The sequence below is a fragment of the Mytilus edulis genome, chromosome 2 (genome assembly GCF_963676685.1).
Source record: "Mytilus edulis chromosome 2, xbMytEdul2.2, whole genome shotgun sequence".
Classification (NCBI taxonomy): Eukaryota; Metazoa; Mollusca; class Bivalvia; order Mytilida; family Mytilidae; genus Mytilus; species Mytilus edulis.
The window spans coordinates 41,599,176-41,624,671 of NC_092345.1; the positions used below are offsets into that span (position 1 = coordinate 41,599,176).

At 34.4% G+C, this 25,496-nt stretch overlaps 1 protein-coding gene across 2 annotated transcripts in view; it reads left to right on the forward strand.

Annotated features, from left to right (window-relative positions):
* The window catches only part of LOC139510182 (uncharacterized), a 107,064-nt gene that overhangs the window by 21,661 nt on the left and 59,907 nt on the right, over positions 1 to 25,496 (forward strand). The window contains exons 2-8 of one of the 2 annotated variants that reach the window (XM_071296600.1): positions 1,752 to 1,831; positions 2,670 to 2,933; positions 3,850 to 4,161; positions 4,857 to 5,147; positions 10,696 to 10,914; positions 12,687 to 12,774; positions 23,894 to 24,060. In XM_071296600.1, coding sequence (XP_071152701.1) covers positions 1,752 to 1,831; positions 2,670 to 2,933; positions 3,850 to 4,161; positions 4,857 to 5,147; positions 10,696 to 10,914; positions 12,687 to 12,774; positions 23,894 to 24,060 — 1,421 coding nt within the window. The remainder of the gene's footprint in view (positions 1 to 1,751; positions 1,832 to 2,669; positions 2,934 to 3,849; positions 4,162 to 4,856; positions 5,148 to 10,695; positions 10,915 to 12,686; positions 12,775 to 23,893; positions 24,061 to 25,496) is intronic. The other variant, XM_071296601.1, reaches the window with a different exon arrangement.

The window sequence follows — 25,496 nt, forward strand, 5'->3', positions numbered from 1 at the left end:
ATTTTCGCAAGAACAGATTAAAGCAAAAATACACAATATTATATAGCGATAAATCATATTACAGAATGCTTCTTCCACTTAGAATTTTGAGTTTCCATTGGTACACTGATTGTCCATTCTGAAATTCATCTGTTTTGCGTTGATATCGAAAAGTCTGGATCACATTTAATTAAGTAACAAATTTTAAATTAAAGCTTAGCAGTTCTTTGGTCAATAAACTAGGTTGACGTATGACTGGAAGATCATATCAAATTAGGTTTTACTTATTTGAATTAAATATCTTAGCATGACTTATAAGAACCTGGTCATTGTAATGATACTGTTTCGGTTTAACCTTGTGACGAATTTCTGAGATAAATTAAAGATTTATTAATATTTCTGTTGATATACTTTATTGTAGGAGGGCTTATGTTTATTAAAATTTGATAAGAGGATTCAATTTTGATAAAGTTTCAATAATTAAAGTAACACTTTAAAATCTGTTTCAGTGATATTATTTGATATTGATATATATATATCAATTGTAATTACATCTAAGGTTTTAAAGAAAAAGTTTCTGTTTACCTGACCACCACTCTGTTCTTTTTATGCCCCATTTATGGGCATTATGTTTTCTGGTCTGTGCGTCCATCTGTTTGTCCGTCTGTTCGTCTGTATGTCTTGCTTCAGGTTAAAGTTTTTGGTCAAGGTAGTTTTTGATGAAGTTGAAGTCAATAAACTTGAAACTTAGTGCACATGTTCCCTATGGCTATGATATGATCTTTCTAATTTTAATGCCAAATTAGAGATTTTCCCCAATTTTCACGGTCCACTGAACATAGAAAATGATAGTGCAGATGGGGCATCAGTGTACTGGGGACACAACTTGTCTATCATAATTGCTGATCTTGAAAATGCAAATTTCAAGTTGATGTGCAGAAAGTGTTTTTTCATGTTTAAAAAAAAAGAAAAAAAAAAGAAAAAAAAAAAGAAACTTCTGTTTTGATTAAAAATATGTACACATTTTCTTTTTTTTCAAGTTTTGTTTTTATTATGATATTCAGGATTTTGGATTAAAATCGATCGACCAAAACTTACCTGTATTATTACTGATCTTTTTTTACACCTTATACATTATGTATCAGTATTGTTAAAACTTGTGACACAGAAGAAGGCCATTTGTTGAGCCGAAATATTTGTCAACACGATTTAATAACAACATTTTCGTATAATAACATCTTATATCAGTACCGTGTGCAAATTTTTAGACTGACACATTTTCTTTTATACACAGTAAAGATAAGGAATACTCTTTTTTTATACCAAGTAAAGATATAGAAAAGAACTTAGAAGATGTGATATGATTGCCAATGAGACAACTCTCCACAAGAAACCAAATGACACAGAAATTTACAACTATATGTTACTATACGACCTTCAACAATGAGCAAACTCAATACCACATAATCAGCTATAAAAGGCCCGAAATGTCAAATGTAAAACAATTCAAACAAGAAAACGAACGGCCCTATTTATGTACAAAAAATGAACTAAAAACATGTGTAACACATCAACAAACTACAACTACTGAATTACAGGCTTCTGAATTGGGACAGGCACACATATGCAGAATGTGGCGTTACAGTTAAACAGGTTAGAAGGATCCAAACCCTCCCCTAACCTGGGACAGTGGAGTTGGAGTTCATTTATTATAGAAAAAATTACACATACAAATGCATTTTATTTAAATTCTATGATTTTATTTTTTTCAGGATTAAATTGTTATTGACAATGTGGTACCATGATACAGCTATCTGCCTTTTACTAGTGGTACCTGTAGCAGCATTCATCGGTTTGTACATTTAAAAAAAATATCTTCTTACAATTAAAGGGCTCTGTGATTATTTGAAAATAAGCTAGTCTAAGACTTAAAAGTGTGAAAACTCATGAACAATTTTGGCTGACCATGTCTGTCGAGTACTAAGCATGGTTCATAATCTAAATCACATTCATTTATTTTCGTCTTAGATATACATATCATTTGCCACTGAATATTCATTAAATATTTGCAACTTTATCTTGTAAGCAAGCAGCTGTCAATTAATTTGAGGACTTTGAAAAATAACCTAATATAGAATTTGTGTCCAGGTTTGACTAACAAGGATCCAAAAACAGTCAGTTTTATTTTCTGTTATTGCAAATGCCAATGATATTTCAGCCTTCTAAACTTTAAAGGTGTACATCATTTCCAAACAATCAGATGAACCTGGAATATAGTTGTGTATTGGGAGATGAAATATAATTAAGAATTGAACCATTTTAAGCTTTTTGGAAGAAGGGAGATAATTCACATGTAAACAATGTTCCAATGCTCATTACAAATGTACTATAAGAATATCCCTATACAATTTTTATGTCATTTGGTCTCTGGTGGAGACTTCTCTTATTTTTATAGCTAGTTTTGACTTGGGAATACTTGATGATAATGCATTGAGTGCAAATAAACTTTCTAAATAGAATTTACTTGAAGGAAATTGGGAAAAATTAACTTGTAATTTAAAAGAATTTAATGTCTAGAGCTAATTTTTAACAATCACATAAATCAATTTTTTTCTAATAGTGTATTTTGCTAGTTATAGAAAAAACTGCCGAATAGATGTTATTCAAAAGTTTCTTGTTTTTGTTTTCAGAATTCACACAAATGCCACTAAGCCAGGCTGTTGTATTTGGACACAATGTAGTATTGAATTGTGAAGCTGTAACAGACCAACCTGGTACCCTTACATATACTTGGTACCATAATGGAACCCAGTTGACAGCCTCTGTATTTTCCAACCATTCCTTGTTGATAGTTGATGTACAGCAAAGTAAACTTGGTAACTACAGTTGTCATGTGACCAGCAGTAACAGCTCAGAGACCTCCATACTGTCATCTGCAGTCCTCATCCAAGCATGTAAGATATTTTAAACAGGGTTGAGAAGTTGAATTTATCATCATGAATATGAAGATTACTGAAAACCAACTAATTTTTGCAAGTGATTATTTTCATGACTTTCATGATTATGATAAAAAAATAACACAAATATGAATCATTGTTATTGTGTGAAACTCACATTTTTCATATTTATCTACATAACGTAAATTTGAAAATGGCAAAATTAAATCGGGATGAAATGGGCTAGAAAGACCTAGACACAAAAAAAAATCTGGGAAAATTAAAGTTAGTTCACAATACCAGAGATGTTAGTTAAATTGCTTTTCAAAAAAGTTATAAATAGAATGATATAATTATTTGTGTAAATAGAAGAAAATGTGGTATTGTTGCCAACAAGACCACTCTCTGTTGGACTACATATATGACTTTAACATTTCTAAGATGCAGTAATTGGAATAGAAAATGAAGCTGTTACTGAAAATGTTACAAAAAATATGCATAAAATAATTTTTGAGCATTACCAGAACAGTTTCTATTGTTCATTTCATGGATCTAAATAGAGTTATCTCCCATATTGTGCCAAATAAGGTCAAGGTTATCTCCCATATTGTGCCAAATATGGTCAGTGTTATCTCCCATATTGAGCCAAATAAGGTCAGGGTTATGTCCCATATTGTGCCAAATATGGTCAGGGTTATCTCCCATATTGTGCCAAATAAGGTCAGGGTTATCTCCCATATTGTGCCAAATAAGGTCAGGGTTATCTCCCATATTGTGCCAAATAAGGTCAGGGTTATCTCCCATATTGTGCTAAATAAGGTCAGGCTTATCTCCTATATTGGGCCAAATAAAGTCGGGGATGAGTAAACACTGTCTTTACATGTAAGATCACATTAAATGATTTTCAAAATAAAATTAATTGTTTTTATTGAAGATATAAGTAACTTTGTAAATAATCCATCACAAGTAACAGTTACAGAAGGAGAAACTGCCATACTGGAATGTGTTACCGGGGAAAGTGCCCCACCCCCTCAAGTTTATTGGGAGAAAGATGGACAGCAAGTCACCTCTGGTTCACAGTTTAAAGCAAGATTTGGAACACATTCATATGACATGATTGGGCAGTACTACATGAAGCTAATATTAGAATCCAAACCGAGGGAGACTGGGTTATATTCCTGTGTAGCAGTTAACACAGCCCTAAAAGCACTATATAAGAGTTTAGTGGTACAGGTTAAAATATCTGGTAAGAATAGATAAGTTAAGCTGAGATACATTTTACAGCAATTATTTTTATTTTTGCAGGTTTCGCTCTATGTAATTGGTTCTCTTACAGTTATAAATCGATGTATACCATTTAGAGGTTCATTAATGCTTGTCTATTTAGTGAAGATGTGCACATTTGGAGAAGAATTGGCATATTAACCAATTTCTATCAAGCATTCTTGATTGACTGGGTACCAACTGCTATGTACTTAACTCAATCTAGAAACTAAAGACTTTAAAACTATAAAGACTTATATTTAAGCATTAAATATGTAACCATGGAAAGTAAACCATACTGTGTGAATATTAAAAAAGTTTTTGCCAAATTTTTCAAAATTGGCAAAACCAAGTTAGTAAATGTTCAGTAACTATTTCAATAGAGAGTTGCCATTTTGTATAATCTCTCCTCCAAGTTGTTGCTATTTCAGGAAATATTTTATACTAATATGCTGTCAAAATTTAAATACAGTAGTTGTTATTTTTTTGGCAAAAGTTATAAGTTCACATTTTTCACATTGATAAGAATATCTCAATTTGTTTTTTTTCAATATACAGTATTTGAATATTTTACATTTTCTAGAAATCATTTACAGATGTAAGAATCAGTTCAATATAACTGTTGTGAGTCTTTATTGTTTCTACTTGGTACATAATGAAACATCTTACTTCTTTTAGCTATAGAAACAAAACCATACATAGATGTAGACATTACCCAGAATGCTACAGTGATGGCACCAGAGGGTTTTGAATTGGTTCTCAACTGTGCAATAGGTGGCTTTCCTAAACCTATAATCACATGGTACAAACTTCAAGATGTCATTGTTCCTGACTCCAGAGTTAGAGTCTTAACTAATGGTAGTTTAGAGTTTGTGCTACTGATCCAAGATGATCAGGGTTACTATTTCTGTCAAGGCAGTAACTTTCTTGGTCATGTCAGAACTCAGGATGTATTTGTTCAAGTTTCATGTAAGTACATTAAGGATATTTGCTTCTCTGTTTCAAAATATCAAACTTTTTAAAAGACTGTTTTATTTTTATAGCATATGAATTAAGGAACTAAAAAAGTAGAAAAAAATGAAGGATTCATTGCGTTAGTTTTTAGAGATACAAGCCATTGAAAATTTGGTGGGATATGATTCTCTCTAGAATTTTTATACAGTTGTCGTTGGTACCCCATTTCTTCGAAAATCTATTAAAAAATTAGAAGGATTTAATACCATTTTCTTGGATGGTATTTAATACTATATTTAGTGGAATTGAATTATTTCAATGTATTTTTTTTTTTTTTTTTTTTTATGGCCCGGCAACGAAGCTGTTGGTGCCATATAGTTTTACCCTTGTCCGAAATTCAGTAATTCAGTCATTCCGTCATTCTGCAACAAACCATTATAAGGAGTTTTTTTTCTAAATGCCTTCAGATATTGGGCTGATTTTTGGTATGTGAGCTAACCATGATGAGTTACAAATCAAGTTAAAGTTTCGTTCCACTCCGCTAATTTTTGCTGAAATTATGGGCTTTGGACTTTGATAAATTGTTGAAAATCACAGTTATACGGAATTTTTTTCTAATTGCTTTCAGATATTGGGATGATTTTTGGCATGTGAGTTAACAAGATGAGTTACAGATCAAGTTTAAGTTTTGTTCTGCTCCGCTAATTTTTGACGAAATTACGGGCTATGGACTTTGATAAATTGTTGAAAATCACAGTGATATGGACTTTAATTCTTTTTCCAAATGCTTTCAGATATTGGGCAGACTTTTGAGTTACTCATGATGAGTTACAAATCAAGTTTAAGTTTCATTCCGCTCTGCTAATTTCTGCAATAATTTTGGGCTCTGGACTTTGATAAATTTTTTATAATCACAGTTACACAGACCTTTTTTCTAAATGCTTTCAGATATTGGGCTGATTTTTGGTATGTGAGCTTACCATAATAAGTTACAGATCAAGTTTAAGTTTCATACCGCTCCGCTAATTTTTGCCAAAATTAAGGGTTTACAACTTTGAAAATTGTTAAAAATCACAGTTATATGGACATTTTTCTATACGCCTCCAGATTTAAAGCTGATTTTTGATATGTGAGACTACCATCAAGTTTGTGTCCACATGTGTTATTGAAATTGCAGATTTGAAAACTTTTTGAGACGGGGCCATTCGTGTCGCTTTGACCAAGGATTTGTATAGTAAGAAGGATTGGAATCTCGCGGTTTATCGTAATCTCTTCCGCGGCGAGACTTCGGTACTCGCCACTATTACTACTACTACTACTCGTCACTTACGATATCGGAACGTGATTTTTTTGTACACATGCATCGAGTTGTGTTCTTATTTTTGTCACGTATAGACAATGTTGTAATGGTTAAGGACTTTATTCATTCTTAAACGTAATAATTATTGATTTTCACTCAAGTTTCATTGTCACGGAATAGAAGTTCCTTCATAATATAAGTTCCAAAAGGAACAGATATTCTGGAATATTATTTCCACAGGAATAAATATAACAGTATATGTTCCTAACGGAATAAATGGTATAGAATATTTTTTCCAACAGGAATAGATATTATGACAATGTTTATAACAAAGTTTACATAGGTGGAACAAATACACGTTGACATCTTGACGAAAAAGCATAATTTAACTGTTTTATTTGATGGACATTGTAATGCAATGTGTATAACGGCAGTTGACAATGTATTTGTATGTTAACTTCTGTAATTTTTTATTTTCAGTCAATTGTCAAAGAAATTTAAAAAAATCTTATTTTTGTAAATTATGTCATTATAGTTATATGCGAATTAATTTGCATCTTCGGAAACTCTTTCAAAAACTTTCAATCTCGGGGAAACAGGTGCAAAACATTTTTTGTGGCAAAAAAGAACTGACAACACATTTCAGGACGAATTACTGCATTGTGTTTTATATAAATAGTGGCTAGTCATTTATATCATAAGTTTGGAACAAGTACTGTTAAAGAGGGAGCCCACTGCAACCCTATAAAACTGCCTCTGCATGTTACTGTAGCCGGTTTCAATCATCATAAACATATATAGGCATAAAAGAAACGTTAGCCAGTGTGTTATAAATTATCAATGCAAGCAAAATTTTTTAATTGTACTAATAACATTACATCTTTAAATGCACTTTTGTTTCTTATCAGAGCACTTTCATCAATTTGTGCATGAATTTGATAGGGCAACTTTATAGTGTCAGCTCTCTGTCATACATGTCATACATGTATAACGGCCTCTCAAGTAGTCAGTCATGGAATTATTCCTGGTTATGTATTATTCACGTATAATACAGAAATTAACTTGAAAAGAGCGACTTGTCATATATCAAAGAAGACTATCTTTTTCTGATTGTACATTGGTACACTTTCATATGAGGTACGTAACAGCAGTTTACATCAAGTATTAAAACAAAAGTAATACTTTTCTGTTTGTAACTTTCATGCTTGGTAGGTCTAAACTGTAGTGTGACTGTGTATAGATATTTATCAATAAATGCCTTTGTAAACATAACTAAAATGTTTCTTGTCTAACAGAAGATACTTTTTGTACAATTTTGCCTTGTATTGACTTTATAGCGCACAATTACTAATATGCATGTACAACACTGACTTTTGTCTATCAAGGAAAGATTGAATAATTGCTTACCGGTACTTCAACATCATTTGAACTTTGGTGAACTGAGCTGTCTCATTCGATTGATAATCATACCACATCTCTTTACTCTTAGGTCTTAACTTCAAATTTGGTATAAAAACTATTTTTACAATAAATGTCTTTGTTAACATGTACATGATAGCTATAAAATGGTTATTGTCTAACAGAAGATACTTTTTGTACAATTTTGCCTTGTACATGTATTGATTTTATAGCTCACAATTACAAATATACTGTATAATACATGTAAAACATTTTTTTTCTATCAAGATATAACAATAGATTGAATAATTGCTTACATCAACATCATTTGTTTCTTTGGTGAACTGAGCGGTCTCATTCCATTGGCAATCATACCACATCCCGCATCTCTTAACTCTTATGTCTTAATTGCAAATTTGGTATAAAAACAATTTTTTGTGCATGTATAATTATGTATGGGCTGAGGGTTTCATGTGATAATATTTATCGAACTGCTATGCTGCATGGGTTTTGTTGATGGTGATTGACATACATTCATTGATTCAATCATTGTACATGTAGACTACTAGTTTTTAAAATCTTCATTTGATATTGAATGGATAGTTGTCTCATTTCAATCATATCCCATGTCTCCTTGCTTATTTTACTACACATACATGTACATCGTCAATATACACTCGACACCAAGCAGATTTGAAGTATTAAATGAATCTGGCATGTAATGGAATTTAAAAGAAGATGTTCAATGATTTATTTTTATATTAAAATATAGAAATAATCCAATTTAACCCAGGTATCACATGATCATCTATCAAGTCACTATCAAAGTTCCCTACACACAAAGCATAGCTTTCAAGTTTAGGTAGAAGAGATTAAATGTTAATGATCCAATGAAACATTGTTGGTTTATCCTCCATAAATGATATTCAGAGGAACGTTCTGGTCAAAAGTGGCATTCAGTTGTACACTAGTATATTTCTATTTCTATTTGAAGGCATGCCATATATATCATGTATATATGTTAGTCCACATGATTAGTGCGTGAATGGCCAACTGCTGTTTGCACACAACTGCTTAGACTTTTTTGGGGACTTGAATCCTTGTGCCTAGACTTTTCTTAACATTCACCAGTTTGAGCATTTTGGAAAATACTGAAAAAAAGGTGTAATATAGTTACATGTGGCAATAATAATACAATATCATATGGCTTAAACAATTCCAATATCAAATATGTCCTTAACAATAGCAATACTACCTCAAGATCTCTGCTCAAACAATTATATTTGCAAAATTTATGTTAGATTTCTATGGGTTTATGCAAATTCAGGAATAATTTGTATTTGTAGCAATGTTTCTATTGTTTTAAAATAAAATATTTTGCAATATTGTAGGATCAAAAGATGTTGCAAACAAACAAAAAATCAAAAATAACAATACATTTGTAAAAGGAATAAATGTTAGATATTTTGGATAACAGAATATCCTTTATATATTATATATATATAACTCTAACTGGACTGAAGTATAGTTTAGAGCAGTTCGGTCTACAAAAGCTCAGGTACATTTGTAATGCACAGGTTTAAAAAATTTATGACGTCTTGCTATTTTAATTATTTGCTTTGACGCCGTTGCAGGAAAAAATCTTGCAAGGCTATTTTGATTTGACACCGTTGCAGGAAAACATCTCTCATTGTTTGATTTAAAGTTGTTGCAGGAAAACATTATTTAGCCTAGGAAAATGCCAGATAGAGAAGGGGGTCAATAATAATAACATGCATAATAAAGGGGGGGGGGGCAGTGATTTATAATGAAGACAAAAACAGCACTACCTATACATCATTAAAGGCATTAAAGTAGATGAGCTGTGTTGGTGTATTATTTTGATGTCAGTAAAAATGTACATTCATTTGTACAGTTGTACACAATGTACTTTCACAATATCATGCTGGTTAATTAACATTGGGCTGAACATTTGAAAAGATTACCATCCATGCATTGTCCCTTTCCACATCGGCAAAGGCAAATCTATAGAGTTTTCTATGGAACATGGCTAGTTAAAATTGATGTAAAACTATTTCAAAACACATGGTTTAACGATTTCACTTCAGTATATTAACAGGAAGGAAGTATCAGATTATTATGACAACTGGATCCCCTCCTAATTTAGGCCTGGTAAATTGCGATTCATTTGAAAAATTAAATTTCGAGTTAAAGTCGATAAATTTAATAAAATTGGGAATTGACATGGAGAATATGACAACAACCCGACCAAAGAGCAAATAACAGCCGAAGGCCACCAATGGGTCTTCAACGCAGCGAAAAAATCCCATACCTGGAGGTGGTCCTCAGCTGGCCCTTAAATAAAAATGTGTATTACTAACTTTTAGCTCACACGATAGACAAAAAGATATGATGGAACACTTATTCTTGTCAGTAAATTCATGATGTGAATAAAAAGTCCTAACTTGAAATAATGAAAGTTTGGAAAAATACATGTTTGATAATTGTGCGACAAAAATTATATAAATTTTCCAAAAGGTAGCTGAGCGGTTAAAAATAATGACATTGTTTGGAAATAGCGCATCCACAAACCAATACACATGAAAATGAATAACTTGGCCTGTTAAGAAGTGAAAATAAATAACTTTGTAGACAGTACGATAATGCAACACAATTTCCATTACAAAAATGTGTATATAAGTAAAAATAGATTAACTCACGGAATGAAAATAAATACGCGCAGCAACATATGAAAATAAATGATAAATCTGGAAAAAAATCTGACTCCCCTAATCAAATGGTCGTATTCTTATCGTGAAAGAGCATTTGTGTTTCGTTTATCTAATAATCTATTCATATTGCCAGTGTTAGTAGCAGTTGAAGCTCAATATTGCCCAAGTTCGTGGGATAAAGTCTACAGATCATATAGTCGGTTTGGAATATGTGTAAAACGTCTACCGAGAGTCGTCACTTGGCAGGAAGGAGAACAAATGTGTAAAGATTTGATTGGTACACCCTTGGCATGGAATGAAAGTTTATTATATGAACCACAATCCCAGGGAACATTTACATTTACAGAGAACGGTTTGTGTTTTAACTGCTTAGATAAAGGAACAAAAATGAGGAAATAAAAACCAACACATGCACGAAAATGCAGGTTTTATTTTGAATGGTTATGGAATGGTTTAATTTTCAGGCGGGAAAAGATATTTCTTTAAATAGAATGAGAGATATTTTCCCCTACATCTATTGAACATTTGTTTTATTTTGCTAAATAACTGATGAAGTAACATAGCTTTTTGGGGAGAATGAAATATTATCAAAATACTAGATGTAATATACACCCAACCATATAGTGTCGACTGAGTGAAGGGAAGTCACCAATCCATAGTCACTACGAAGGCTATTATTGATATAAGACCTAATGAATCTACAAAGAATTTAAATTTCCAAAATATAGGATTGATTGTCCTTAAATGTCGAGAAATGCTAAGCAATATAATTTCAAAACGTTTTAGATTTTAATGAGAGAAACTTATGTATTACTAAAAATTATTACACCAGGGTTTTCGATATCACAAACTAGTCAAAACATTGACTAAATTTTTTCATCGCTACAAGGACATCATTCGTAAATATAGCTCAACATGCAGACTTCTTATACGTTCAGGTATTTCACATCCAATCTTTTATGGAAATATTCTTTATAAAGCACAAAAATGTCAGTATTCACCTCAGAAGCTAACAAAACCTTTAAATAGACTTATTAAGAAGGGATATAGTTACGATACTGTTGTCAGGTCATTAAAGATTGCATATTACGGCTTTAATATGGATTCACTTATAGGGTCTTTGCATCGGAACTAAACACATTTATTTAAAAACCAGTTATTGGCATGACACGGGTTATGTTCTTCTCCTATATGTTATGATGGTATGATACTAAACCCCTAACGGAAGGGATTGTGCCTGATATTCATATGATGAAGACATAATCCTTCAATCAGTTTAATTGAAGTCTGGAGCTGGCATGTCAGTTAATTGCTAGTAGTCTGTCGTTATTTATGTATTATTGTCCTTTTGTTTATTTTCTTTTATTACATCTTCCGACATCAGACTCGGACTTCTCTTGAACTGAATTTTAATGTGCGTATTGTTATGCGTTTACTTTTCTACATTGGCTAGAGGTATAGGGGGAGGGTTGAGATCTCATAAACATGTTTAACCCCGGCGCCTTTCTGCGCCTGTCCCAAGTCAGGAGCCTTTAGCCTTTGTTAGTCTATTTTATTTTCAATTTTAGTTTCTTGTGTATAATTTGGAGTATGGCGTTCATTATCACTGAACTAGTATATATATCATTTGTTTAGGGGTCAGCTGAAGGACGCCTCCGGGTGCGGGAATTTCTCGCTGCATTGAAGACCTATTGGTGACCTTCTGCTGTTGTCTGTTCTATGGTCAGGTTGTTGTCTCTTTGACACATTCCCCATTTCCATTCTCAATTTTATTTTAAGATCAACAAAAAAATATGTTTAAGATACACAAAGACAGATGTGAGCGTTTATGTGCTCTTTAGAACCTCTAGTGTCTGTTCGTCATAAGATTGTCATTTATATTTTAAAGATGTTGTTAAATGCACCCGATAACTTGTATTTCTTCATTTGATTAAATAAACTCAAATAATTGGAAGTCGTATACTATTACCAAGTTTCATTTTTAAAATACATTTTTGTTTTAAAAATCTTTTTTTAAAGGTAATTACTATTTGAACGCGGGTAGGCCGGCAAAAAGCTTCAAGTTATCTAGTTGATTCATTGGATTGCTTATTTTTTACACTTTTTAATCATTCATATTTTCAGAGATTTGGAGTTCATTGGTACTGAAAAACATGAAGTTATTTCATAGTGGAGCACCAATGACATCCATTGGACTGTCCCCTTTTAACACGTAAGGTTATTTGATAACTTTAATTCAATTCAATTCAATTCAAATCTTGCCATAAAACTACATATTTATAGTATGTGACACAACATAATAAAATGAAAATAGACAAACCGACAGTGATAATATCTACCCGAAAAGAGCAATCACATATTCAGTTTAACCGTTACTACGGAAAATGGTAACTGTACTGAGTTGCTCCGTATAATCTGCAATATTATAGTATTTGCAACTAGACTGATATATTAAATAAGTAAGGTTACCTTGAGTTATCCAAGTAAGTGTATGGCAAATGGCAGATACGAGTTGAGGATTAGACGTCTGTCTTCATCAAGCTCTCTGGTTATTCTGCAATGTTGGTAAGTACTCACCACAGGAAGTTGACAGTCGCACTATAGGTCAATGTCCGGGTTCGGTGATAATCAGATCCGGACAAGTCGATTACAACATTCTTCCCCCTTCTCTCTGAAAAGATTGTTGGTATAATGTAAATTTATAAAAAGACTGATTAGTGATAGTTCTCTATTCTGAAGTCCTCTTTGTCCCACTATGATTTCCTTAAACTGTGAATGAAGTTACTGTCATTTAATCATGTCAGAAACTGTCCCGCAGATATCATGATATCTCCATTGATTTACTTATAACTTGAGGTGTTACTGTCATTTAACCATGTCAGTAATAACCCCCCTTTGTCCTAATATTTCCAGTGGTCCTTTGAAACGAAAGTCATTCAACAGAATGGCACAATATTTACAGTTACACATCAAACACACATAGTTCACATAACAGTTTTACAACACAGTACAATTGTTACAGTTCCACATGATACACACACGCATATAGTTATTTACAGTTAAAAATATATATACACACAAAGATACGCTATTCAAACTTATATAGCTGCTGAGCATTACGGGTGGTGATGTCAGCAATTTCCCTTCCTGGAATATTAAACATGATAGACAATTTCTGTATAATAGATCTAATCAATATTGGAGAACTGTCCTCATAGTTCTTGGGGTGGAGGTATGGTGCATCACTTTCCAAAATGATGTCCTCTAGGCTCATCTCGCAAACATGTGAGCGGAGTTGTGGATAGGTATCTTCCATTAATAGTAATGGAGAAATACCAAATTTGGTATTAGGAAAACAACGCTTTATATTTTGGTATGTTCTCTTATCCTGCGAGAAACAGTGCCAGTGGACACCATGATCCCTGTCCAGTATCTCTGACATAATATCTAAGCACCTGGCAGTTATGCTTTTACCTCTGCAATGAATTACGACGGGTAACTCGCAATCTCTGGCCAACTCTAATTGTACTCGTAGTACCTTAACTTGCTCTCTCATATCTTTCTCCCCCTGACTTACGTCCAATCCACATTCCCCTATTGCTAAAAAATTACCTGGGATTCTTCTTTTCAACTCATTAAAGTGCCGACCCACCTGGTTCCCTGCTACCTTTGGATGGATTCCAATAGTGTGGAGAATTCTCTTATCCTCCTTTAACAAGTCCCCATCTAAGCAAGCTGTCCACCGACTTGGAAAAACAAAATTTGATATTAGTTTTCTAATTTGAAATTTCTCATTATCTTGTTCTTCCCAAATGTATGATGGCAAGCCAGAAAATCTGGCTTGTAGGAAGAATCTGTCCCAATGAAAATGTGTGTCAATAACTGTGTGTATCGGATGTGAGGTAATTTTACATAGAGACAATTTACAATTATATGAAAGTAAATTTTCAGAATCCTCGGATGATTTAATCAATAAAGCTAAGACCTTCCAGTGTAGGAGAGAATGTATGTATGATGGTGGAAAGACCGTGTAAGCTGATGATGAGTGAAAATGGTTTATCCTGTTGAAATTTAGCAGAAACGGCAGGTCTGTTTGATGAAAGGTTGCTTTGTCACACTGTTCTAGAGTGGACATCTCTCCGGCGAATGTTACCAATTTGTCCAATGTGGAAACCTCGAACTGACGACAAAGTTCTATGAGTAAGCCATTCATCAATTCAACCCAGTCAACCAAAAATTCCTCTTTGTACCCATGTGTCTGCTCTGAATTGTGATAGTCGTTGCAATGTATGGTAAATGCACCCTGTTGGCCAAATTGAAGTTGACAGGTCCAACATGCCAACAGAGGTGCAGTATACCAGGGTACATGAGCCCGAAGCACATGTCTTCTTACATTCACAAACCTACCAGAGCATATACAGCATGGTCTTGATCTTTTTTTATTATTACTGCTACCTTTAATTCTTTGTTCTTTCAGCAAACACCCTTCCTTTTCTGTCTGTTCTTTCAACACATCCACTTCCTCTTCTTCTGGCTCATAGTCTAGCTCTTCCTCTTCCATTCTTTAAAAGTAAGATAAAGAAAAAACAAATTAAACATATAACATATATACAATATTTATACACAAACTACATCACCATTAGTCCATTACAAAATCTCTAAAGTGGGCAGGGGCCTTCCTGTCCCTCCCTCTGCTCCTATCAGACAGTTTAACTCGTGCTTCCACAGTATCGGCTACATTATAGATTATTGTCTGATCCCCAAAATTATCATCAAGGTTCATTAGGTGTAAACTGATCAGCTTCTTGTAAGCTCCTTTTATTAGTCAGAAAATCTGACTGCCCAATTCCAGTATTGCCTCCACCAGTCAGAGAGTCTGACTGTGCAAGGCTACCGTCCATCATGTTCCACAACATTGGCTCATTATTACTGAAAAGCCAATCTAGCCCTAAGTCCCAGTGTTCTTCCTTGTCAGTTAAATCTTCCAACATTTTCCTCTCCACCTGTTCTAGTATTCTTCTCTTAAGCCTTTGTGTCCAGACAGGTAAATCACGAATTTGACTGAGTTTGAGCCTATCATGATGAACAACTTCAGACGTTTTTTTGTTCCTAATTTTGTATAGGACCGGTGATTTAACCTCAGCTACCACAAAGGGCCCTTTCCATGGTGCCTTAAGTTTTGGACACACCCCAACTTTCCTGGCTGAATCTATCTTAAAAACAATATCTCCTACCTTATATACCTTACAATTGACATTCAGGTCATAATCTCTCTTTTGTCTCCACTGAGCCATTTTAATGTTTTCCCTGGCAAGGACATGTACCTCTGTCAGCGTCTCTCTAAGAATCTTGATATAATCTGTTAGCTCTTTTTGTTCTCTAGTCCTGTTAGGTGGATCAAGACCCAAAACTAGGTCAATAGGTTGACTATTTTCCTTGCCAAAAACCATGAAATTTGGTGTGAACCCAGTTTGTCTGTTTTCTGTAGCTCTAATGGCACCAGTAAGTTGTTGTAGGTGTACATCCCAGCTATCCTGTCGTCTCTTAGTGAAACACCTTATCATCTGCGCAAGAGTGCGATTATAACGTTCAACTTGACCGTTTGAAGCTGGATGATATGCTGTCGTCCTTGTTTTCGTTATCTCTAAGAGTTCACAGAGCTGTCGTATCACATTACCATCAACATTTTCCCCCTGATCTGTATGAATCTCCAAGGGACACCCTATTCTTGATATTGTACTGTCCATAAAAGCTTTGGCAATTGTTTCTGCATGTTGGTTCGGCAAAGCACAACACTCAATCCATTTGGTAAATTGATCAAGGATCACAAGTATATATTTATTACCCATTTTAGTTACAGGTAGAGGGCCTAAAATGTCCATATGTATCCTTTCAAAAGGGACCCCAGAGTGATATTGCCCCAGATCTGCTCTTGCCTTCCTGCATGCTTTCTTCTGCCTATTGCAAACATGACATGAACTTACATAGATTTTACAATCTGTTGACATCTTGTACCAGTATGCCGTCTTCCTTAGTTTTGAGAGTGTCTTGTCCTGCCCTAAATGTCCAGAAGATCTTAGATCATGACAGCACCTGAGCAATTCATCTTTCAGACTGTCTGGGGTCACAAAAAGAATCCTAGAACCAATAGGGTCCTCCCAGATATAAGACAGTATACCGTCTTGATATCTAAGTTGTGACTTACATTGCCAAAGATGTCTAACTCCTGGACTCTGCATCTGTAATTCCTGCTTAGAGGGAGTATGGTTCAGTGTTAACCATGCAATAATAGTACTTAGGTGTTTATCTTGACTTTGCAATTGCCTCAAGTCATCATTTGAATAACTGGTAGGCATTCCCATTATACCTATATTATTGTCTGATGTTACATTCCTTATTGACCTTATGGTTAATCCTATGATGCCAACTGGTGAAGTACAGCTGACAGATCTCGCTGTCAAAGGTACCACAAAGTCTACATCTTCTTCAAATGTTTGCCACTGGTTCCTTGCTCGAGTGCAGTACTTACAACCTCCACAAGGAAGCAAATTAAGGGGTATCTCCGAGCTGTAGTGCGAGCAAAGGTCTTGGTGATTAGGTATCCTGGAAAGCCCATCTGCATTTGAATGTTTCTTACCTGGTCTATGTTGAATGATCAGGTTATACTGTGATAACTCTTCTAGCCAGCGAGCTAACTGTCCCTCTATGTTTTTGAAGTTCATGAGCCACTTCAAACTGTTATGGTCTGTGCGTATAGTGAACTGGTTACCAAGAAGATAATGACGATATTGTCTGGTAAAGGCTACTATTGCTAGAAGTTCCTTCCGTGTAGTGCAATATTTTCTCTGAGCTGGTGTCAATACCCTACTTGCATAGCTTACCGTAACACACTTGCCGTTTTGAATTTGACTCAATTCTGCTCCGATAGTATTTTCAGAGGCATCAGTATCCAAAATGAATGGAAAGTTCGGATCAGGATATCCCAATACAGGTGGTGTAGTTAAAGCCTTCTTAATACTATTAAATGCCTCTTGATGTTCTGATTCCCATTTAAACTCCTTTCCTCCTGTAAGGACATGTAAAGGTGCGGCCAGACCAGCATAATGAGACACATGCTCCCTGTGGTAATTAGCAAATCCCAAAAATGATTCTTGTTCTTTCTTACTTTTTGGAACTGGCCATTTCTGTACAGTATCAATGTTTTTACGATCTATTGAGATCCCATCCTTGCTGACAATCTTGCCTAAAAATTTTACCTCTTGTTGGAACAGATTGCACTTTGATGGCTTCAACTTGAGATTATACTGCTGGAATCGCTCTAATACATGTCTCAGCTTCTGTAGGTGGTCCTCAAAACTATAACCCGAAATGATGACATCATCCAGATATGCTAAACACTCCTCCCAAGTTAAACCCTGCAATACTAACTGAACAACTCTACTAAAAGTAGCTGGCGAATTACAGAGACCAAATGGCAGTCTGACGTGCTCGAACAAACCATACTTAGTCACAAAAGCGGTCTTATAGCGGTCTCTCTCGTCTATTTCCAACTGCCAATATCCCGCAGCCATATCCACCGTACTCATGTACTGGCTTCCACGCAAAGTATCTAGACAGGTTTCTATTTTCGCTATTGGAAATAAATCTTTTGTTGTAGCTGAGTTGAGCCCCCTATAGTCTAGACAGTACCTGATAGAGCCATCCTTTTTCCGTACTAGAACCGGACATGCCGCCCAATCAGATATTGACGGCTGAATAACCCCTTTATCCAACATATCCTGTAAATGTTTTTGTTCCTCACCTTCAAACTTTAATGGAGTCCGCCTCAGACGATGTTTTACTGGAGTAGCATCTCCTGTGTGGATACGGTGTTTAATTTCCCCTTTAAATAAACCCAGATCCATATCCCCTTTCGCAAACACATCCTGAAATTGAATCAATAATTCTGCTATGTCCTTACTTTCTGACAGTGTCATACCTTTAATGGTCCTTTAATACAGATCTTGTATATGTTTTGGAATAAGTTCATTTATATCTTTAATTGAAAGAGCTTGTTTGACAGAGACCCTGTCAGACATGTTGTTATCAAGATTTTGTGAACTTACTTGAGAGTGGTTATTATCAGCTTTAATGGATAAAATTGTATGTGCTGGTGGAACCATATTTGAGTTTTCGTTTGTCTCTGAACCAGTTGTCAGGCTATCAGATATTCTGTCAGCCTCTGCAGCTTGATGTGTTACAAAATATGGCTCGAAATTATTTAATGACTTGTCAGAAAACCTGTCAAGTTCATTTACATCTGTCAAAGGTATTGTGCATTCTATTTCTGTGCCAATTCCAAATTTCAACCCTCCTTTCAAAGTAACAAACTTATTGGAGCCATTACGTACTACGGTTGAGACCTCCTGACCTATTTTCAGCACAACATTTGGTGTTAATAAACCTTTTAGTTCATAGTTCGGCTGTATAATAATATCAGAATTAGGTGTCCTATCAATCTCAATTTTTAATACCTTCATTGACTGAGGTGGAACAACTGTTTTCCTCCCTACTGTTACTCTGTAAACATGTGAAATTTTACCCTCCTTATTACCTAAACAGATGGCAGGTATAAGATCTTGATTTATCTGTACGGTATAATTGCCTAAATCAATTATAGCCTTGAAATGTTCCAAAAAATCAATACCTAATATTACCTTATCTGTGATCTCTGCAGCCACAAACCTCCATTTGACTTTGAGTTTACCAACTGTCACGTCAAGGTCGTCTGTGTATCTGGCTTCCATTTCAGACCCCTTTCCAGCCCCTTTCAGTATTATGTGCTGCTTCATCTTTACTTTTGGCCCCAACTGTTTAAGGAGTGATATACTGATCACGGAAACTTGAGCTGCACTATCTACAACAGCTAAAACTTTTTGCCCATTAAGAATTAAGTTTATGAACAATGTTTTTGAATCTGAATTATGTTTATACAGAAATAGTTCCTGAATTTTCGCTGTATTACCAATATCCTCTTTTTTTACATCTGTACATATTTGGCCACCATGTCCCGAGCTGATCAAGAATTGGCCGTCTTTCTTGATCCCTGATAGTTTAAAGTGTTGCTACTTGGTGATGGAGTTCTACTACGCATGGGCGACCCATTTCGATACATTATCCTGCTTGGACAATCCCGGGCATAATGTCCTTCTTTTCCACACTGAAAACAGCCTGTTCCCCTATATGGGCTTGTTGACCTTTCTGGTGTAGGAGACCTATATGTACTTCTTGACCTCTGGTTTTGACCCTGATTTTGGTTAATTATATTGAGAATCTTTTTCACAATAATTTTTGTCTCTGCAAGATCATCTTCTGTTTTCTTAAGTCTTTTCTCAATACTAGCACTTACCCCTTTTTTATCATCATCTTTCTCAACAACCCGTACAGCAAATTTTTCTTCTTCCTGTTCTTGGACATCTTCTGTATCTGAAAATGTAACTCTTTTCACTTCAGACTTCTTACCGCCCATAATAACTTTTTGGTTAGCTGCTGCACTACGTACAAATTGGACTGCTTGATCTAAGGATTCTGGGTTCTTGTCCATGGCAACTAAAGCAGCTCTTTTATCCAGACAACCTCTCAAAAATGCATCAGTAGCCAGTGTCTCAGCAAACTTCTCTGGAGTATCAGGATACCCATCAACCGCCAACTCCTGTGCCCTCTCTGCAAAATCTCTCAAATTCTCTTCATTTTCTTGCCTCAAATCCTGTAATAATCTACGTAAAATATGGGGTAATTCCTTTTTACCAAATTTCTCATTAAATTTCTGACAAAACAGTTTATAATTTGCCTGTAATGATTTAACCCTGTTACTGTAGTACTTCAGAGCCCTATCTCTTAAAAGTTCTATTAATTTGAACAATCTTTGCTCATCAGTCCATTTATATCTATCAGCTATGGTAGAAAACTGCAAAAAGTATGGTCGCCAGTCACTTTTGCCATCAAAAATAGCCAGCTTTGGAGCAGATGGACCATATTTGTCGGGAGTTGAAGGGGGTTTATAATTATAATTTACTCCTGATTTAGATTCCCTGTCAGTTATTACCTTTTGAATTCTAGCAAGAGACTCTTGCTGTTCTATTTGAGATTGCATTTTCTCTGTTTTTTCATGATATCGGTCTAATTCCCTATCTTTAGTTTCAACCATTTCTCTAAAATGATTTAATTCTTGTTTTACCTTTTGTAAATATTCATCCCGCTCTTGCTCATACTGCAACCTTTGTTGTTCCAATATGGCCAGGTTCTTCTCTCTCATCTGGTCAGCCTGTAACTGAAAACTAACTACCATGTCAGAACGATCCTTTTCAATACTAGATATTTTATCCCTTAGTAATGCTACCGTTGACGCAAGATCTTCCCCCGATGGCTTAACTGCTTTAAAAGTTATTAGATTGTCCTTTAATAAAGATGCCCAAAGAGTACTCGAAATTTCTGTAATATCAAAGATGTTGTCTTCAGTAAGTGTACCTTTTTCTTCTCTTGCCCTTAGTATGGCATTTGCTTTAGCCTCCCCAATGCCTTTTAACGACTTAAGTTGTAAAAATGTAGCTGTGTTAATATTCACTGGTTCTGTCATGATTGAATAAATCTATTTCTTATAAAATGAAATAAATATAAGACACAATGTCTTGCTATATAATTAATCAGTAACACTGACTAAATTGTTAACAGGTTAAGTTTCAGTAACACTGACACTTGCCTGTATCTCTTTGTCATTGACAATGACAAAGAAAAATGTATCAATCAAACTTCAGTTTCTAAAATGATTAAATAATTGCCCAATAAATAATCAGTGAAACTGACAAAGGATTATTGACAATTGTTTTAAACACTCAGAAAATTATCCGTATATTTCGTCAATTTCGAATCTTTTATTGTTTCAAAATTCAAAAAGAAAAATTTTGCCGCTACAAAATCATTTCCGGTATTCTCCAGGTGAGTTGAAACAAACTTCTGACACCAATATAGTATTTGCAACTAGACTGATATAATAAGTAAGGTTACCTTGAGTTATCCAAGTAAGTGTATGGCAAATGGCAGATACGAGTTGAGGATTAGACGTCTGTCTTCATCAAGCTCTCTGGTTATTCTGCAATGTTGGTAAGTACTCACCACAGGAAGTTGACAGTCGCACTATAGGTCAATGTCCGGGTTCGGTGATAATCAGATCCGGACAAGTCGATTACAACAATATCCACTGAACTTTGTAATATTCCATGTTTGATAGGTTATAATAAGCTTTTGAGTTTTTGTCTTGTCTATACTAAGCAGTGGAGCCGGCGGCGTCGTCAACGATTTGTGTACTTTAGTGACATTAGGTAAGTTTAAGGGTGTTTTTCACCATCTTGGATTTCAAAATAGCAGAACACAATAAATTCAGAATTTCTTAGTTTTATCGCTCATAGTTTTACAGAAGTAAAATAGTTTTGCTTGATTTCAATTTTTTTCAAACATTGTGTATTAAGGAGGGTAAACTCAGAAATATTATGATTAAAACAAAACTTTTTGATTTTTTTTCTATTTTGTGTTGTAGCAGGAAAAGACGTACTGTGACCCCATTAACTTTGATAAATCAGAAAGCCTTTTATAAGATCTATATTCTCATTTACGATTGAACAATTCGATCATTTAGTTCACCTTCTATTTACATTATGATCCCTTTTCTCTGTTTAATCCATACAACGCGTGTCCTTTTACACCCGGTAACTTGAAAACAAGCTAGTTGACCTATATTTTTTCTAATCAATTTTTAAGAATATCACAATATATACTACATACATTCTATCATTTTAGTTCGCCTGCCATACCACCTTTAGGGGAACCACTAATGGAAAGTCCGTGATATTTACATCAGCATGTCACATCTCTTTTGAATATTTGACCTGCCCCCTCAGTAAACATTGTAGACTTTCAAACTTGTACTTGTACTTCTACATAATAAAAAAATGCCTGTACCAAGTCAGTGTTTATCCTAATGAAGTATTTTCCTGTGACGAACATACATTGTTTTTAAGTTCTGTTCTAAATAAGTGCATGTAGAAACCTTAATGTTCCAGAAGGTAATAGACATTGTTTACAATACGAAGTTATCGTCGTATTTGACCTTATTTTAATGGTTTAACGACTGCTTAAAACATATTTTTTTGGCTTAGTTTAAGCAATATTTATTTATAGTGGATTGGGAAACAAGGTATTGCAACTTATATTAATCCCTTACCACTTTTCGGGTGCGAGTTATGCCTTGTAGCGGCATTAGCCTGATCTTTTTCGAAATCTAGAACGGTGTCTTTTACGTGCAAGAGATATGGTTCTCTCTTAAAACGGGTCAGCCATTTATCGTCCCTTCCGACGGCCTAGCATCGTTTCTCGAGACAATACTCGCAAATGTTGTCAAGGGAGAGCCGAAAATTCAGTCCCTGGAATTTTCTTTCCGGAGCGGGGATCGATCAGGAACCTTTGTGTTAGTAGTCCAATGTGCTAACCACTACACAACGGCTTCGTAGGGCTTCTAGCTTCTCAGAATGGCTGCTTGATTTGCCACTTACCGACACAGAAACAGCTCAAGCGTAAGTGGAATGATAAATCACCTGAAACTGAGAGACCTTGCACTCAGACGAACAGATGCGCGCCTTGTCATATTTTTAGAAGTGTATATCAACTTTTTGCCATCACAAAAACAGATAGACTAATACAACCGCATAAACAGGGACAGAAAATGTATACACTTTCATATATAATTCCATCCTACATAACACAAATACGCCAACAATCATTTTTTAATGTACTAAAAAAATCTGGGCATTGTGGTGAGCTCCTCTGTAGAGTCGTTTCAAGCAGCTGTCTCAATTTACACAGGTCTACAGTCCGTAAATTTATAATGTGTAAACAGTTTTATCTTAATAAAAATAAAACAAATTCATAAAAATTAAATAAAAATGTGTAATATGTAAATATGTAAGAATTTGTTTTGTTTATAATTCTAAAACATTAAATTCCACTGTATATGTATTCGTTTCCACTAAACCATGCGTAATACAAGTGACATTCAGGTCAGCGTGTTGCAGGCAGTCTCTACAAAGTAGAAGTAGAAGCAACCGTATATTTGTTATTTATCGTAGAATAAAACATCAAAATCGACTGTCACAGTATATTTTCTGGAAATAATAAGCTGAAGGTAAAAAACAAAGTCACCATCATATTTAAGTATGTATTGCCTTCGTTTCTCTGAGCAAGCAAATTGCTAATGTCAGGTAATATTTGTTTATATTGGTACTATTTTATTCTTTTCACAGTCCTTACTCACAGTCAATAGACATACAGTGGGATGCTGACCAACCAACTTTGAACTCGGGAGAATGTGTCAGTATCAGTTCGAACAAAACTGCGCAGTTTAGTTACTGCAGTGAGCAAAAGTTCATGTACTGTCAAAGATACCGAGTCAAGCCAACAGTTAGTCAAAGTATGTTGAATTCATTCTTAAAATATATCTGCTTGATCTTAAAACTGAAAACCGCTTATTATGAGTTTTATTTTTCCGCCTCTGACGAATATCGCAGACATTCTACCTCTATGAAGCAACATTCCAGCAACACATACATTTTGAATTACATATTTTGCATTAGATAATATTTCTCGGAGCATTCTTTTCTTGTTATGATTTCATTTACAGAATGTTGCTGTATATAAAAAAAAAAAAAGCTTTTTCACTTTCATGATTAATCTTCGAATGCAAATTTTTACCAGATCTTTCTCGTGCTTGATCGAGTGTCATTAATACTTTATAGTTGACGAAGGCGTGGGTCAGTGTTGTTCGGTTACTCATTGGATTATTTCGTCCGCATTCTTGATATATCCGTGTTTAGTGACTCGTTTTCATATTTTGAAATATTTTGATTCTTTGATGAGTTATCCCTTTCATCTCCGATTCTTTGATTTCCAATGACGAATGATCAACAGCGGAATTGAATGGTACAATGATGTAAAAAAAAAACAGTTAAAGGGGCACTAGCTGTCAAATTTTTGTTCACCGATTTGACTCAAATTGTCACATTTGATTTATAACGTACGTATATCCAAATTATAAAAACTCTGAAATAAACAGTCTACAATACATGGGCTTGATTATTTGTGTCAGCATTTCGTGTGTATTTAAGTCTTAGACACCATCTAATTAACCATCGATGTGACCTCCAAAGACTGCTGACGGTCATATAACCCGATAAAAACTTTTGTTTAGAATTAAATCGATATTGAGATCGTGCAATTGAAATTTTCAAGGTCAGTTTGATTTTATATTATAGATTTAAAATATATGATTATCATCTTTTTACCTGTATAAGATTTTTTTTTTTGTGTGGATCGAATAAGACAATTAAATGGCTTACCCTCATATCACTTTCAATGTTGACAATCTTTTCCTTTTAATAAATGAACACGCATAATTCATGTGTAACCCAACTTTAGATTAGATTGCCGGTCACATACATAGGGATTCAATGAGGTCGATTTATTATCACTTGCAAGTGAATAATCAATTTAATAACGATGGTTTTTTTTAGCTTAAAATTGGACCAAACTGGCTAATAAAGGAGAATTTTTTTCACTATTTCACATTCATTAATGATTTTTGGGGTTTTATTTTGCAGCTAATGTCCCTTTAATACGCTCCTCTAAAATTTATCTTGCTCGGAGATCAAAGGAAGCTGGACCATAAATGTTACGATTCACTTAAATTTCCGAATTATGATTATGGCTTGCTTCACGCGGATGATTCTACATAAAAGCGTCTATATTATATACATGTATAATCAAAAGATAGATTTAATAATACATTTATCGTATTCAAACAAATCACAAATATGTGAATATAAAAAAAAAAAACCAACTCCATATTCA